General features: G+C 39.4%; 1 protein-coding gene across 3 annotated transcripts in view; it reads left to right on the forward strand.

The window, feature by feature from the left end:
- Window positions 1–17,057, forward strand: part of LOC147840358 (uncharacterized) — a 71,890-nt gene that overhangs the window by 235 nt on the left and 54,598 nt on the right. The window contains exons 2-6 of one of the 3 annotated variants that reach the window (XM_087287479.1): window positions 5,030–5,303; window positions 5,397–5,440; window positions 8,869–9,024; window positions 9,389–9,532; window positions 9,673–12,094. In XM_087287479.1, coding sequence (XP_087143605.1) covers window positions 5,428–5,440; window positions 8,869–9,024; window positions 9,389–9,532; window positions 9,673–9,881 — 522 coding nt within the window. In that variant the 5' untranslated portion in view covers window positions 5,030–5,303; window positions 5,397–5,427 and the 3' untranslated portion in view covers window positions 9,882–12,094. Of the gene's footprint in view, window positions 1–3,874; window positions 4,719–5,029; window positions 5,304–5,396; window positions 5,441–8,868; window positions 9,025–9,388; window positions 9,533–9,672; window positions 12,095–17,057 lie in introns of those variants that run through there. The other 2 variants (XM_087287477.1, XM_087287480.1) reach the window with 2 other exon arrangements.

Raw genomic sequence — 17,057 nt, forward strand, 5'->3', positions numbered from 1 at the left:
GGCTTGTCTGTCTCCTGAAAAAGCAGACATGCTCATTTTTCTGAAGAAAACTGTTGAGTAATTTCAGTTGATCCTAAAAGATTAGTTCACCAAAAAATGAAAATTCTGTCATTAATTACCCTAATGTTGTTCCAAACCCATAAGATCTTTGTTTATCTTCAGAACACAAATAAAGATCATTTGGACTTAATCCAAGAGCTTTCTGATCCTCCCATAGATTTACTGGATAAGCATTTATCAATGCCCCGAAAGGAACCAAAAACATAATGTGGCGAGTAGGGTTGGGCATCGTTTGGGTTTTTTCGATACCGGTGCCTAATCGATACTTTTAAAACGATACCGGTGCCAAAACGGTGCCTGAATCGATACTTTTTAGCCCCAAAATGATGGTGGATGACTCTACAAAATAATTTTATTTGACAAAATATTTTTAAAAATAATTTTAACAGAACAATATGATTACAGTTTAAAGTAAACATAAATTCATACTGTATTACATTAATACATTTCCTTTGATCATTTGTTGGTGAGCATGAATTTAAGATTTGCATTATGAAATTACATTAGCTTACTATTAACCTGTGGGGGCGGGCAGGGGCCACGTACTTTTAGGAGCACATTTTAACATATATATCACAAAATACTTAACATTATTCATAGTCATTTTTGTTCATGCATCACTCTGCAGTCTTCATAAACAAGATAATTAAATAACTTAAACTCAAAATAATCTTCCTTGTTTATTTATTTGACAAGTAACGTTATACGGGTGTTGGAGAACACATTTCTAGCATTCAAGTACATCAAGGCACATTGCTGCACCTGTAAACTTTAACAGGCCTACAGCTGAAGTCGATTTATTTTGCCCTCCCATTCATTTACAATAATGTTTCTGAAAGTGTTTACACTGTTTCCTAAAAAATAATTATTCTGGAGTAATAATAAGTGCTATTTTTTATTGTTTATTTCGTGCATTAATAATGACCTAAACACATTGAATGACAGTAAAAAGTAGCAATTTTACTCAATAAATGCGTTAAAAATATCAACTGATTTATATATAGTCATTCAAATGAACTTAAAACGATAAAAAACTGCAACAAACATTTATTTAGGCCCGAACTACAAAACCAAATGTAAAACAATTTTAGTATCAGTTTTGCTTAAGTTGCACGCTAGTGTTGCAGGAGAGGGGAGTGGTCGATTTAAGACTAGCTATTTACGGGAGTTGTAGTCCATAGCGAAGTGTATTGTGGGTAGTGTAGTTCGACACGCATGCTGGATGATGTGAGCTCGCTGTGTGCTGTGCTGTGCTGCTGAAACTGAGGAAGAAAGTTTTACTCGGCTTTGTTTTATGTTCACTCAAGTTATTCCACCCGAGAGCTGTTCATAACTAGATAGAATAGACATAGAGATAGATTGATCTCTGCAGCAGCTGCCGGAGAGCTGCGCGCTGCAGACGCAGCTGGTGTGAAAGGCAAACGGCTGTGTGCTGCTTCTGCTCTCCATACGCGCTGCTCATGCGCTACTTTCGCTTGTGGTGTGAAACAGGCGTAACGTCCTTGCTGCAGCACCAAAATTAGGCACTGAAATTCATACGCTGATTTAATAATGGTACGTATCGGTTACCTAGCAGGTTTCGGTACCCAATCCTAGTGGCGAGTATGCTGATGCCACGTCGCCTTGGTCCCGGATTCACCCCAGCTGTCACTTAATCAGCACGGATCGATCCCAGCTGGAGCTCATCAGCAGACACTCGTATAAGCCATCCCCAAACACAAGGAAGACGAGCTTCATTTCACTCAATAGCCGCATTTCCACTATCGGGCCAGTGCGAGCCAGGGCTTTAATCGGGCCGGGCCGGGCCGGGCCAATAGCCCGGGAGGTTGAGAAATGAGACCGAAATCATGTCGCGTTTCCACTGTCGGGCTAGTAGCTCATGTCGTAAATATTGACTTCTCATCAATTACAAATTATCAGACCAGAGGTTTTGAATATCAGAAAATAGACTTTATTCTCCATAATAAAGCCGAGAAAGAGCAGAGCAGACCCCAGAGCATTCTGAAGTCTCTGTGTTGCTCCTGTGCAGGCATACTCATCTTACACAGACATATCACTGTATTTTTAACACAGGCTGGCATGTTTGCTGCAAACACTACATACATTTTGTGAAGAGAAAATTAACTGCTTTACACTTAGAAAATACTTCATACAGAGAGAATAAAATCTTCTTCACTCACAGCGCGTCACGCAAACACCGCCCACAGAACGTCCCCGAATCAAACGTCACACAACCCGCCCACTTCAGTGGGAATCAGGACAGGCAGATAAAGCACACCATAGAATTATCACGAAACGAAACCATTAAAATGAAGACAACCGAAACAAACAAATAACACGTTACTGTACAGCATTACATGAAATGTCTATACGCACAGACCTGTGTATTTCCATTCATTACATTTTAGTCGCCGACCGACTGTTGGCATTGTGCATCGAGTGCTCTCGCCACTAACGGAGGGACCCAACACAGAGAGCGCACACATCCATAATATAAAGCCACAGAAATTCTCGTTTATAACTCGATATGGCATGTATTTTATAACATCCTCGTTTTGATAGACATCGTGTTAAGTGTTTCCGGCACAAGAGCGAGTAGCCTAATAAAATATAGCCATATTTGTTGCGCTCGGCAGCTATTCACTAAAGCTCTTCATTTAAAGTTTCATTTATAAATTTAACCACATCATATAAAAACATAAACAGTTGTTTGAGGATAAAGAACACATTTTGTGTTTGGACTTTCCCCCGATGCGTTTAAAGCAGCGAGCGCTGCGCAGGACTGAGTGACAGAAAAAAAGGTAGGAAAGATTCTGCTTTCACTTACCCAAATGATGCTCTGTTTGCGCGATTTGATTAATATCATCGCAACCAAATACTTTATAAATAATATTTCAAACCTTCTCCGGTGTTAATTGTTTTTAGAAAATATCGAAAATCTTTTTTTTCCAGACAGGTCTTTGTAAAATGAAAGTTAGGATATAAGTGGCTTTAAAACGGTTTGATTTATGTATTGTATATAGGCTACCTACATATAGCTAGCTTTTGTTTATTTTATATTGGTTTATTTATTTAATGCGATTTATATATATATATATATATATATATATATATATATATATATATATATATATATATATATATATATCCGATATTTGTAATTCTTTAAATTATATTTCAATATAGCTTAGGCTATTTTATCTAGATATGACACTATATTGTTTAAAGTCTATGAAAGTGGGCATGTAATTTGTTAAGTTTTATGTCTTTCTGTTGTATTTATATTGTGTATTATCTCCAAAATAAATACAGAAAAAAGCCGCTCGCGGCATAACAGAGCTGTGAAGGAGCGCTCTTGCCCGGTCTCACACACACATACAGGCATTTAAACGCGCACAAACAAACATTTTACCCTTGACAAAAACTCTGGAAAACCTTTACTGTCTGCTGTATCTTTAATATGGTGTAAAGATTATTATGCGTTATTGAAACATAAAGGGGGACGCAGCAAAGAACGTCACTATAAATTTAAACTACTTTATTATTTTATGCAGCAGCCTTACATTTTAAAAGGGAAACATAAGGGTGATCATACGCAAAAAGATCCCAGACTATAAGGCTAGATGTTTTCTTTCCCTTATTTCTTTATTTGTTTGGCGCATGTGCTCATGTGCAACCAGAAAACTGCCCGCCTCTCCTTTCACTCCGCCCGAAGCCCCAGCGGGCCCTCCTTGGCCCAAGGCAGGGCCGGAGTGGGACTCTTTTTCAGCCCTGGAGTTTTAAGCCTTAGACCGGCCCACCGCAGTTCACGACTGACTATATTAAAATAAGGTCATTTCCAATTCAGTTTCTAATTACACTATCACATCTTTTTTTTTTTTTTTTTTTTTTTTGAGAAAACAGCTGCTTTAGAACTTTAAATGTTCAAAAACCCTAACAGTATTATATGTCTTAACAATAAAACTATAATTAAAAAAAAAAAAAAACATACTCAGACAAGAATCAAACCCGGATCGGCAGCGTCGTAATCTAACGTGCTAACCACTGGACCACAACTGTTGTATATGAAGGACTGACTCATCAGTAATATCATCATTAACCTGTAGGCAGAGCAGAGCTGCGGTAAAATAATCAATAAGAAGACTGTAGTCAAGTAAGTAAATAAATTAATTTAAAAAGTGTGACTGCTGAGAGCAACAGATTCTGGAGCTAGGGACACCGGCCCTCGCGGCCAAAAAACGGACCGGCCCACCGGGAATTCTCCCGGTCCTCCCGATTAGCCAAACTGGGCCTGGCCCAAGGTATTTGGCGGGCCTAATAAGGCCGGCCGCTGGCCCCAAGAAAGCCCCGCTTTGGCCCGATTAGGCCCCGGAAATGACAGTGGAAACGCGACTGGCCTTGACTTGCTCGCTTTAGGCGCGATAGTGGAAACGCAGCTAATGACTCCCTGTGCTAATGTCTGTGTCTCTCTGTCTCTCCTCTCTAGCGGACTCCAGCAGTTGACCGATCCTTCACCAGAACTCTCACTCAAACTCACATTCTCCCTGGAGCACCAGAGCACCTATCCACTGAAGAGCACCATATTCATCTCATTTTACGTACTTCACTATATAAATAAATCACCCTCCGGAGACCTGTTTGTAACACCAACGCTTTGTGTATGTGTTTTTCCTCTGACTCGCCACAATAGTCAAAATAAGTTCATGTGACTTAAGTTGTTCAATTATAATTATATGAAGCTAAACAAAAATAACTTTATTCAACGATTTATCTATGGGAGGATTAGAAAGCTCTTGGATTAAATGCAAAATATCTTCATTTGTAGATAATTAATGACAGAATTTCAATTTTTGGGTGAACTAAACCTTTAAGCAGCTGTAAGCCTCACAAATACGTAAAATTAATTGACTGAAAACTGCTTGAACTTTATTAAAACTGTTTGCACTAATATATTGTGTTAACTACACAGAGGCATGCAGCAGTGGCAACGTCAAAAGAAAGCTTCCCCTAAATCGAGACTAAAGGTTACTTTCTTTGGGGAAGCAGGCACAGACTCTGGTGCCCTACGCAAAGACAGTAGCTAACAGGTCATAATAATTTCGAAGAGGAATTTCAGATCAGATTTCTTTAATTACAACGTCATTTCTGTTGTGCAGTAATGTTAGCAGAGATCGAAGACCGATTGTTCATCTGTGGTGCAGACAAAAGAGGAAAGAGTCCCCTCTACAGCATTAACAGCGTAGGTCAGAATTACTTCAGGTGTGCAGTTTTGATTACAGGTTGTGAATCAAATGTATTACTGTTGAACTGTTGATGTCACATGCACTAATTTACAGATATTCTTATTTACCTTTCGGGACCTTGAACATGACAGAAGAAGGTGAGGGAACAGACCCCGAAATGCAGACGAGCTGAAGGCCGATATCAAAGCAACTTGGGCTACAATAGTACCTCAACTTTGTCGAAGGCCAATCGCCTCCATATTGAGGACATAATACAGTACATTAACACATTTTTCAGAAGGCCAGCGTGTGTTTAAGATCCTTTTTATTGGTCAAATGAAATATGCTAATTTTGTGAAATACTGGATTTGAGTTTTTTCATGTTTATCCATAATCATTTAAATTGAAACAAAAGATTGAAATACTTCATTTTGTGTGTTGTGAACTAATAACACATAAGTTAAACTTTTTAAAACAAATTATTCCAATGTTTTTGGCACATACCTGTAGCCTGACCTGTCACCTAAAACGTTTTTGCCATGGCAAACCCTACCAGGAGCATCAGCCCCCAAAAACATAGCTGTAGGATCACTCAGGCAGTGTTTCAGACACAATTTTCTTTATGCTCCCTAATCTCAAAATCTGCAAGAGTAGAGGGATTTGACGCGACCGCCATTTTTAAAAGTGAAATCGAATAGGAAGAAAATGGGAAGAAATCCAGAAGTATTGCTTGGAGTTACTAGGAACGTTGTGCACTTGGCTGTATATCTTATCAGGGAAGAGAACGTGACACAAATTTATCATTTCACTGCCTTCTGAGTGACCCAAAGGTCCGTTCTGAATGAACAGTGAAAATAAAAAGGGATGTCAGAGCTCATTTTCAGCTAAGGAAAATGCCACTAGTTAGCTAACCTTTCCCAAACACATTTTAGATGCCATTTATCAAACTCAAGTTAATAAAACAGAAATGACTGGCCGTGAAGGTCATCAGTTCACCCACCGCTGTTTACTGAGTGCAAACACAGATGAGGGATCCACTTGATGACTCGAATGATCTTCGTGGCTGCTTCACGCTTCAGTGTTCGTGTGTCTGGGCCCTGTCATACACCCGGTTTAAGGTGTGATGCAACTGTTGTTTGCTAGTTTCAGCTGGACATTTTGACATTTTGCAGCACGCTGTTTAAATAGCAAATACATTTGCGTACTGCTCTAAAAAAGGAGGTGTGCTGAGGCGCATTGTTGGCACGTTGCTATTTTGAGGAACTAAACTGTTCAATAGACCAGCTGAGAGGAGGTCTAAAGTCCAGCGCAGAGCGAGTCAGTTGTGCGTATTGCTTAAACATTGCTTAATACACACAGGATGTGCAGCAATTCGCAAATATCTTTACCAATATTATTTATTATATGCAGATTATATTTGTTTTATTAAAAACCAGCTTCGATTTGCCCACCTGTCAACTCACCGGGTTACATAGGCTGAAGCAGGCAAGCCCCCACAGTGTTTACCTGCTGCCATGAACTGAAGTCTAGGAGTTCTTGAGTGTGTTACTCTTAAAGAGACTGTGATGTTGTTTGATGCCTAATCTGCTTTTAATGGGTTACATTAAACTCACTGAATGATATTAAAGTGATGTTTACACACTATTTCTGCATTTTGAAATATCAGCAACAGCTTGAGGTTTGTGTTGTCAATGCAATGTTTACAGTTCTGGTCTTATACTTCTGGGTTTCTTCCCACTGCAGCCTCGCTTTGGTTCTTCAAAATGGTGACTGCGTGAAATAAGCGTATGGCAAAAATCGTATTAGCAGTGTGGTGCAAAATGTCTTTATTTATAGTGCCCGACCTTTTAATAGCAGGGGAACTGCTATAGAATGGCTCGTACCATCACAACGGTCAAGTATGTTTGACATGCTTTTCTCTCTATTTGCCACTTGCTTTTCTTTTCTTTTGCTGCCTGCTGTTCATTCAATCAACAAATTGCAACCAGTCAAGCACCAAAATCAACTTTCACTTCAAGTTGAGCTAAACCCTCTTTCGCTTGTATGAAACGCGCACTGTCATTGGACAGAAAGAAAACCACAGCTGATTAAAGCGGGAGTTTGAAGATCAGCAAAGTGACTCAGATGACAGGGACTCATTAGCTTTAGCTGATTTCTGTTGTAGAATTTCTCATCTGGGTTATCACTGTCTGTAGAGAAACGTTTTGCAGTTGAGGGGTGACGTTACTGCTGTCTGAATGTCCATCATCATCAGTCAGTCAAGTAGTCTTTATACATTTCCCGAAGGCGATTTGGTTGCAGCATACACGCATGTCACACATAATACTCAAAGCACATAATACAATACAAAATTCTACCCTAAATTCAAAAACGTTACAGCTGAGGGGATGAATGAAAGTTTAAACTGATTTGTTTTACTAATAGGAGTTCTGTATCGATTACTTAAAGGGAGAAGTGGCTATTTAAAATACTTTGAATGTTTTATATTTTCTTACAGGCATACATTGTCATCCTGCAACTGTTTTCAGCATATGAAATGTCCCAAACCCTATTCTGAACTTTCAGAAATGGGGGGAAAATTTTGTTTTTACTCTCTGGTAGTCATGTTGCTATGTTATATATGCATTCAAAAACATTCAGGAAAGGGTTTTATGTAAATTCAGACCACGAGTCCACATATATGGACACCATGTTTCTCTAAAAGTACATCATATCAAAAGATGATACTTAGATTTTTATTCTAATTAGGTTCCATTAAGCCCAAATAGCAAAGAGAAATAAAAAAAATGCATGTAAAAAACATCTTGGCCCTTAAGAGGATATCATATATAATTTAAAAAAAAGAGTTAAAGTTTTAAATGAAAAAAATGTGGTCTTTTGTCATTTATTGAGAAAATAAACTGGCAAGCACATTGAACTTTCCTCAGTCAAAATTTGTCCTTCTAAAACATAATAATATTAATAATGCAGAGCTTCACTTTTTGAAGGTTTATGGATAACAAAAATAGCCCAATTAGTATTAATATTACCTTGAACATGGGCCGCTTTTGGCTTCAAAACCTTCATAGTGTTTTTTTTCTTCTTCAAGAATAAGGTCCAAGATTCAGAATAAACGTTGGGCTACTTGTAGTGAAAGATGACTTCACTTTTGTCATATTGTATGTTGTCTTGCTGGATGAGGATGTTTGACTCATGAAAAATATTAGTTTGCATACTGATTAGCTGAAGTCACACTGATGTGACGTCAACAGATGATTCGGCTTTTTTCAACAGGTTATTTTCACAATTTATGATGGTGTAGCAGCCAAAATAGGACAAATGAGGTTATGTATAGGACAAATTCTGTACTATCCCCTCCCCCCACACTCTGGCTACGGGCCTGAAATATGACAGAAGCATGAAATTATTTACAAACTTGCTGCTGTAAATCTGAGTGTTTGATATTTATAATCTGCACCGCTAAGAACTTAATTTGACTATTTAAAAGGTGATTTTTTCTCAATGTTAGGATTTTTTTATGAAATATTGACAATAAAAATCAAGATTGAGATTTAGAGTTTATTGTTCGTTGTGTTTTAATCCACAGTAGGAGGAAGAGGAGTGAAGAGGAAAGCGGATGATGATTTTCACAGTATTTTAGGTGAAGGCAAACCATACGCTCTGCGGAAACGCATCAGAGTTGCAGAGCTGGAGAACACAAGAGACACAGAGATGAGCAGCTATCAAGAGAAAACCAGCTCAGGTGTGTCTCCATCAAAACTTGTACAGCTTCAGCACCATACATTTATCACCACTGAAGATTCTGAAACATGAAGCAGGGTGCAAAGTGTTTCACTCAGTTAGCTGCTAAATCCAGTGAGCATGCGGAGATTTTGGCCACTAGGCAACAATACAGTGTCTGGATCAAAGTGATTGATTTATCTATTATGGCCAAAATCAATACAATATTATATTATGATCATGCTCCATCAAGTTGAACACTTTCTACTGTAAACATGTCAGAACTCAGATGTTGATTTGAACTTAATTCGGGCACTTTAAAGGGGATTTTCTCAATCTTTATATTCTGAAGAGTGTATTGTTCATTGTGTTGTCATCCACATTAGGAGGAAGAGGAGTGAAGCGGAAAGCGGATGATGATTTTCACAGTGTTTTAGGTGAAGGTAAACCTTATGCACTGCGCAAACGCATCAAAGTTGCTGAGCTGGAGAACACAAGAGTGGACGCCGACACAGAGGCGTCCAGCTCAGGTCAGTCCACTCTTTATGACTGGAGAAATACTGGAAAACTGGAGCACTGCTGCCATTCGTTAAATCCCAGAGTAAAATAAATGCCAATTAATGAAATAATCGATTATTAATAATTCATTATTGACTGTAATCCACATCAGGAGGAAGAGGAGTGAAGAGGAAAGCGGATGATGATTTTCACAGTGTTTTAGGTGAAGGTAAACCTTATGCACTGCGGAAACGCATCAGAGCTGCTGAGACGTCCAGCGATGAGAACAGCAGCTCAGGTCAGTCTCCCGTTACAGAATCACACTTTTCTACAGTTTCATCACTTAAAATTCATAATACAGAGGCAAGCTGCAACTCTTAGCTGCTGACCGAGGGTGCGTCTCGCTATTAGTTTTACTCGATCTTAGTGCGGCATTTGATACCATTGACCACAATATCCTCATAAATCGCTTAAAGTCTACAGGTGTCCAGGGACAGGCTCTACAATGGTTTAAGTCATACTTAACTGACCACTACCAGTTTGTGAATCTTAATGGACAGCCTTCACAAATCTGCCCAGTAAAGTATGGGGTGCCTCAAGGATCAGTTTTAGGCCCTTTACTGTTTATAATTTACATGCTACCTCTGGGAGACATTATTAGAAGACATGGGATCAGCTTTCACTGCTATGCAGATGATACTCAATTATATATTTCAACTAAACCTGACGAGACGTCTGAACTTTCTAAACTAACTGAGTGTATCAAAGACATCAAAGACTGGATGACCAACAATTTTCTTCTCTTAAACTCCGACAAAACAGAATTATCACTTATTGGGCCTAAATCTTGCACACAGCAGATCTCGCAACTCAATTTACAATTAGAGGGATACAAAGTTAGCTTTAGCTCTACTATAAAAGATTTGGGTGTCATATTAGACAGCAATCTAACTTTTAAAAACCATATATCCCATGTCACAAAAACTGCCGTCTTTCATCTGAGAAATATCGCTAAATTACGAAATATGCTATCCATCTCAGATGCAGAAAAGCTAGTCCATGCTTTTATGACTTCGTGACTGGATTACTGTAATGCTCTATTTGCTGGCTGCCCAGCATCCTCTATTAACAAACTTCAATTAGTACAAAATGCAGCAGCCAGAGTTCTGACCAGGTCTAGAAAATATGATCATATCACCCCAATTTTATCCTCCTTACACTGGCTGCCTGTTAAGTTTCGTATTGAATTTAAAATATTACTTCTCACCTATAAAGCTCTAAATAATCTAGCTCCTGTTTATCTAACCAACCTTCTGTCTCGCTACGAACCAACTCGCTCTTTAAGATCTCAAAATTCAGGGCTTCTGGTAGTACCTAGAATAGCAAAATCAAGTAAAGGAGGTCGAGCCTTCTCTTTCATGGCTCCTACACTCTGGAATAGCCTTCCTGATAACGTCCGAGGCTCAGACACACTCTCCCAGTTCAAAACTAGATTAAAGACCTATCTGTTTAGTAAAGCATACACTCAATGCATCACCTAGCGGGTTCCACACTGGCTTCTGCATCTTGCTTATATACACTATGAACAGCAGCTACGCTAATTATTCTCTTTATTCTCTATTTTCACCTGGGGATACTCATCCCGAGGTCCTCAGATTAGGCGGAGTCACTGATTGGATCCAAGACCAGCGACGTGATGATCCCAAGGATTCCATATCTGGGACCAGGCCATATCCTGAGCTGCTGGTGCGCTGATGGTCGTAGGGAGTGGAGAACATGTGTCTGATTCCAGCGACGCTCCAGGGACAGACGAGTCTTCATTGAAGCCATCTTCCAGCATAAACCACGGCGAATGAAGTTCTGCACAAGACTTTTGGCCAGTGGAGAAATTAAAATGGTCGTGCCCAACTGAGTCTGGTTCTCTCAAGGTTTTTTTTCTTCACTCCCATCAGGTGAAGTTTTTTTTCCCTCTCCGCTGTCGCCACTGCCTCGCATGGTTCAGGATTGGTAGAGCTACGCATCGATGAATTTGCTCTTCAGTGTTTGAACTCTCAGTAATGATTATATCACACTGAACTGAGCTAAACTGAACTGAACTGAACTTAAACACTAAAACCTGAACCACACTGTTCCAGTTACTGAACCACACTGTTCCAGTTACTATGACCATTTATGTGAAGCTGCTTTGACACAATCTACATTGTAAAAGCGCTATACAAATAAAGCTGAATTGAATTGAATTGGCAGAAATACACGGTATGTGTGAAAATTATCCACTTTTATTTGTGCCAAAAAATCATTCAAATAGGGCGACACGGTGGTGCTGTGGGTAGCATGTTCTCCTCACAGATAGAAGGTCGCTGGTTTGAACCTCGGCTGGGGCAGTTGGTGTTTCTGTGTGGAGTTTGCATGTTCTCCCCATGTTGGCATGGGTTCCCCCACAGTCCAAACTATTTTCTACAATGTAGATTGTGTCAAAGCAGCTTAACATAGAAGTTGTAGTAAATTGAAACTGTCAGTCCAGTTTTCAGAGTTGAAAACAAACGTGAAAAAGCTTCATTACTGGCATAAAAAATAAATGATTCTTAAGATTAGGAGTGTATTGTTCATTGTGTTGTCATCCACATTAGGAGGAAGAGGAGTGAAGCGGAAAGCAGATGATGCTTTTCAGAGTGTTTCTGGTGGAGGTAAACCATCTGCCCACCGGAAACGCATCAGAGTTGCTGAGCTGGAGAACACAAGTGTAGACGCCGACACAGAGGCGTCCAGCTCAGGTCAGTCCACTCTTAATGACTGGAAAACTGGAGCACTGCTGCCATTTGTTGAATCCCAGAGTAAAATAAATGGCAATATTGAAATAATCGATTATTAATAATTCATTATTGACTGTAATCCACATCAGGAGGAAGAGGAGTGAAGAGGAAAGCGGATGATGATTTGCAGAGTGATTCTGATGGAGTCAAACCATACGCTCTGCGCAAACGCATCAAAGCTGCAGAGACGTCCAGCGATGAGAACAGCCGCTCAGGTCAGTCTACCGTTACTCTTCTACAGTTGTATGAGCATATATATGTCAGCTTAAAGGCACAGTGCACGACGACACAAAGCAGCAGAGCTTTTATTATGCCACAGTCCAGCGCGTCTGGTTCTTCAGCTCGTGATCACGTGTGCTGTTTTATCAGACTAAATAAATGTTGGGCTTCTGTTATAATGCTGCTCTGTGCTGTCAAATAAAACACAAACATATTAAAACCTCGCTAAACAAACAGAGCAGAAATAGAATGAATGAACAGCAGGCAGCAAAAGAAAAGAAAAGCAAGTGGCAAATAAAGAGAAAAGCATGTCAAACATACTTGACCGTTGTGATGGTACGAGACATTCTATAGCAGTTTCCCTGCTATTAAAAGGTCAGGGCACTATAAATAAAGACATTTTGCACCACACTGCTAATACGATCATTAGCATGAACACACACACTGGCTGTGTCTAAAATCACACGCTTCCATACTAAATAGTACATTAAGACAGTATGTGAGCCGAGTAGTATGTCTGACCTCACAGTATTTGACAAACAGCATGTGAGAAGTACCCAGATGACCTACTACTACTGGAGAGATTCTGAAGGGTGCATCCAGTGGACACTACACTGTCCCATAATGCACTGCGAGATCATTCATGAATCACTCCTCTAGTGGATTTTGGAGATTTTGATAATAAAAGTCTCACATAATGTGCCTTTAAACCTGTGAATGATGCAGTATTGTGCAAAGTATTTCTCAGTAGAGCTTCATGACAAAACATCTGGAAACTAGTAGCACTGCTGCCATTTGAACAGATCCCCAAATACAATAAATGCCAATTAATGAAAGAACTGATCATTAATAATGCATTGTTGACTGGAATCCACAGAAGCTCCAAGAGCACTGAAGAGGAAGGCTGGATGTCTGGATCAGGACACAGTTGCTGCAAAACGAGTGAAAACAGCCCAGATCCAACATGGCGGCAGCAGCAAAACTGCAGCAGAAGACAGAAGTTCAGCTAAAGACAGCAGCTCAGCTAAAGACAGCAGCTCAGCTAAAGACAGCAGCTAAGGTTTGTCTTCTGCCGTAATGTTTTCTGTCTAATCTGCAGGGTTTTGTTTTATTTTTCAGAGTTTTACAGAGTTTTCTCACGATTAGATTGAGCAGAAGAGTAACAGGAGTGAGCAAATGTCATAAATGTTTTCTCCAGGATCTTTACTTGACAGATATGTGCTTGGGAAGAAGCTGGGAGAGGGATACCATGGCACTGTCTATCTGGCTACACGGAAATCTGACGGCCAGAAGGTAACATTCAATTTTCCTTTGTGTGTGTGTGTGTGTGTGTGTGTGTGTGTGTGTGTGTGTGTGTGTGTGTGTGTGTGTGTGAGTGTGAGTGTGTGTGTGTGTGTGTGTTTGTGTGTGTTTGTGTGTGTGTGTGTGTGTGTGTGTGTGTGTGTGTGCGTGCATGCGTGCGTGTGTGTGTGTGTGAGTGTGTGTGTGTGTGTGTGTGTGTGTGTGTGCGCGTGCGTGCGTGTGTGTGTGTGTGTGATCAGACATCTCTCTGGTTGAATAAGTTTTGACTTTATGCTCTCTTTGCAGGTTGCCAAAAAATTGTGACTAAAAAGCTTCTGGGAACGCGGTACCCGATGGTAAGTTTGCATACTCTACTGAAAATATCTGAAGAGAAGTGATGAACTCCATGTTTAGTCATGCTTTCACTAAGCTTGCGTTTCTGCTCATGCAAGTAAACAACTTGTTGTGTTTGTTGCGATGGGCATTGTAGCTGTCCACTCAGGAAATACAAAGCTAATGTTGTTTTCAAGTAATACTTGTATGTGATTTTGACCGAATATTCAAAGTAACGTATCATGGTAAACAACATAGGGAGCGAGTCACAAGTTGGCAATGAACGAATTTGCGGCTATAACACCAACTTTACCTCAATGGAATAGAAATATGGGATGAAAATAAAGGAAGCAGATGCAGATGAAAATGTACGTTTGCGCACAGGTGGAGCAGTTGTAGGTTGTTGTGTTGTTGTTGATTCTGATTCAGAAAAACTGAACGCGACGCACATCAGCAGGAAGGTCGACCAAAACACAAGAAACTGCCCCATAATGTGAAGAATTGTACGTTTAAAACAGCAGAACACTGTTGACTTTATGTCTGGACCCTAAACTCTCCCTTCAACAGATTAAATACTCCCAAAAAATACTGCAAAACTCCGTTTAAAGGAACTAAAGCCGTCAGATGATCGACGCTGACTAAACACGGAAACACAGCAGCGCTGCGCCTTCACAATAAAAGTCCCGCGCGCACGACACTTAAAGGGATAGTTCCTAGCAAGAGAAAACTTTTGTCACCATTTATTTATTGAACATTTATACATTTATTACCTCTGTTAAACAAAAATATGTATTCTGAATAATGCTAGAAATCGGCAGGAAAAAATACTATGGAAGTCATTGTCTAGCAGTCTGTCTAGCAATGTTTAGCCTAAATGTGTTTAACAGAAAAAAGAAACTCAAACATGTTTTGAAGCAAGTGAAGATTGAGTAAATGACGACAGAATTATCATATCTGGGTGAATATTTCGTTTAAAGTCTGCATTAAATCAAAATGTTCAATGTTTATGTTGCTAGCATATGGCTAGTCTTAAAATAAACAAGTTAATCTGTGCAAATGAATCCACTGAAAAGTTTGTTTTGTGGATCTTTAATCAAAATCTGCCCATCGGCTTCTTTTCTGAAACGGCGATTCTTTTCTGACGACTCTGACTGGCCAGGTTATGTCCGAGTCCAATCAAAACTGGACTCGAGTCCTAGTTCGATTAACCCAATACAACCAAAACCCCTCTAAAACCAGCCTGGTTGACTAGCTAAAACTAGCCAACCAGCCTAGGCTGGTTTAAGCAGTTTTTTTTTTTCAGTAGCAGTCTTTGTTTTCATGAATGAATTATTTTTGTTCCAGTTTGTGATGTTTTATTCGATTTAAAACCAATTAAATTATTTGCTCCTGTTATAGTTTGAGCCAAAAATATGTCAGATGGGCATAAATATACGCCCTTTATGTTGCAAAGTTTAATTTCCAGATTAAAAAACTAAATTAACCATATAAATGAATGTCTAATTAATGTCAAACGTCAAACTAACTTTATTGCGGTTTACGACCTGGCTAAGCACAAATAAAAAAAAAACATTCATGTTAACCTTATACATAAAATAATGGTGCACCTAAAAATAAAAATTTAACATTCATGTCATTTCAAATCTGGATGATTTTCTTTCAAGTTATTTTTGCAGGATGTCTGTAATGCAATAATATATGTATATATATATATATATATATATATATATATATATATATATATATATATATATATATATATAATTTTAGGCTGGATTACTGTAATGCTCTGTTTGCTGGCTGCCCAGCATCCTCTATTAATAAACTTCAGCTAGTACAAAATGCAGCAGCTAGAGTTCTTACCAGATCTAGAAAATATGATCCCCTATCACCCCAAAGTTATCCTCCTTACCCTGGCTGCCTGTTAAGTTTCATATTGAATTTAAACTATTACTTCTCACCTATAAAGCTCTAAATAATCTAGCTCCTTTTTATCTAAACAACCTTCTGTCTCGCTACAATCCAACTCGCTCTTTAAGATCTCAAAAGTCAGGGCTTCTGGTAGTACCTAGAATAGCAAAGTCGAGTAAAGGAGGTCGAGCCTTCTCCTTTATGGCTCCTAAACTCTGGAATAGCCTTCCTGATAATGTCTGAGGCTCAGACACAATCTCTCAGTTCAAAACTAGATTAAATACCTATCTGTTTAGCAAAGCATACACTCAGGGCATCACTTAGTAGGTTTCCACACAGGTTTCTGCATCTCGTTTATAAACACTATGAACAGCAGCTACGCTAATTATTCTCTTTATTCTCTATTTCCACCTGGGTATACTCATCCCGAGACCCTTAGACTATGAAGCGCCACTGATTCGATCCAAGACCAGCGACAAGATGATCCCAAGGTTTCCATAATCCTGGACCAGGCCGTTTCCTGAGCAGCTGCTGTGGTGATCATAGAGGAGTGGAGAGCATGAGACTGATTTCTGCGACGCTCCAGGGACAGACGAGCCTTCGCTGAGGTCCAGCTTCTCCAGAGCCTTGACTGCAGCTCTGCACAAGACGTTTGGCCAGTGGAGAAATGGTTGTGCCCAACTGAGCCACGTTTCTCTTAAGGTTTTTTTTATTCTGACCTTTCCCCAATTGGTGAAGGGTTTTCCCTGCCGCTGTCGCCACTGGCTTGCATGGTTCAGGATCTGTAGAGCTGCGCATCGATGGATTTGCTCTTCAGTGTTTGGACTCTCAGTAATAATTATTAGACCACACTGAACTGAACTTAAACTCTGAAAATTGAACTGACACTGTTTCAAACACTATAATCTTCTATGTGAAGCTGCTTTGACACAATTTAAATTGTAAAAGCGCTAGAGAAATAAAGACGAATTGAGTATATATATATATATATATATATATA

The sequence above is a fragment of the Danio rerio genome, chromosome 16 (assembly GCF_052040795.2).
Source record: "Danio rerio strain M-AB ecotype USA chromosome 16, GRCz13ab, whole genome shotgun sequence".
NCBI lineage: Eukaryota > Metazoa > Chordata > Actinopteri > Cypriniformes > Danionidae > Danio > Danio rerio.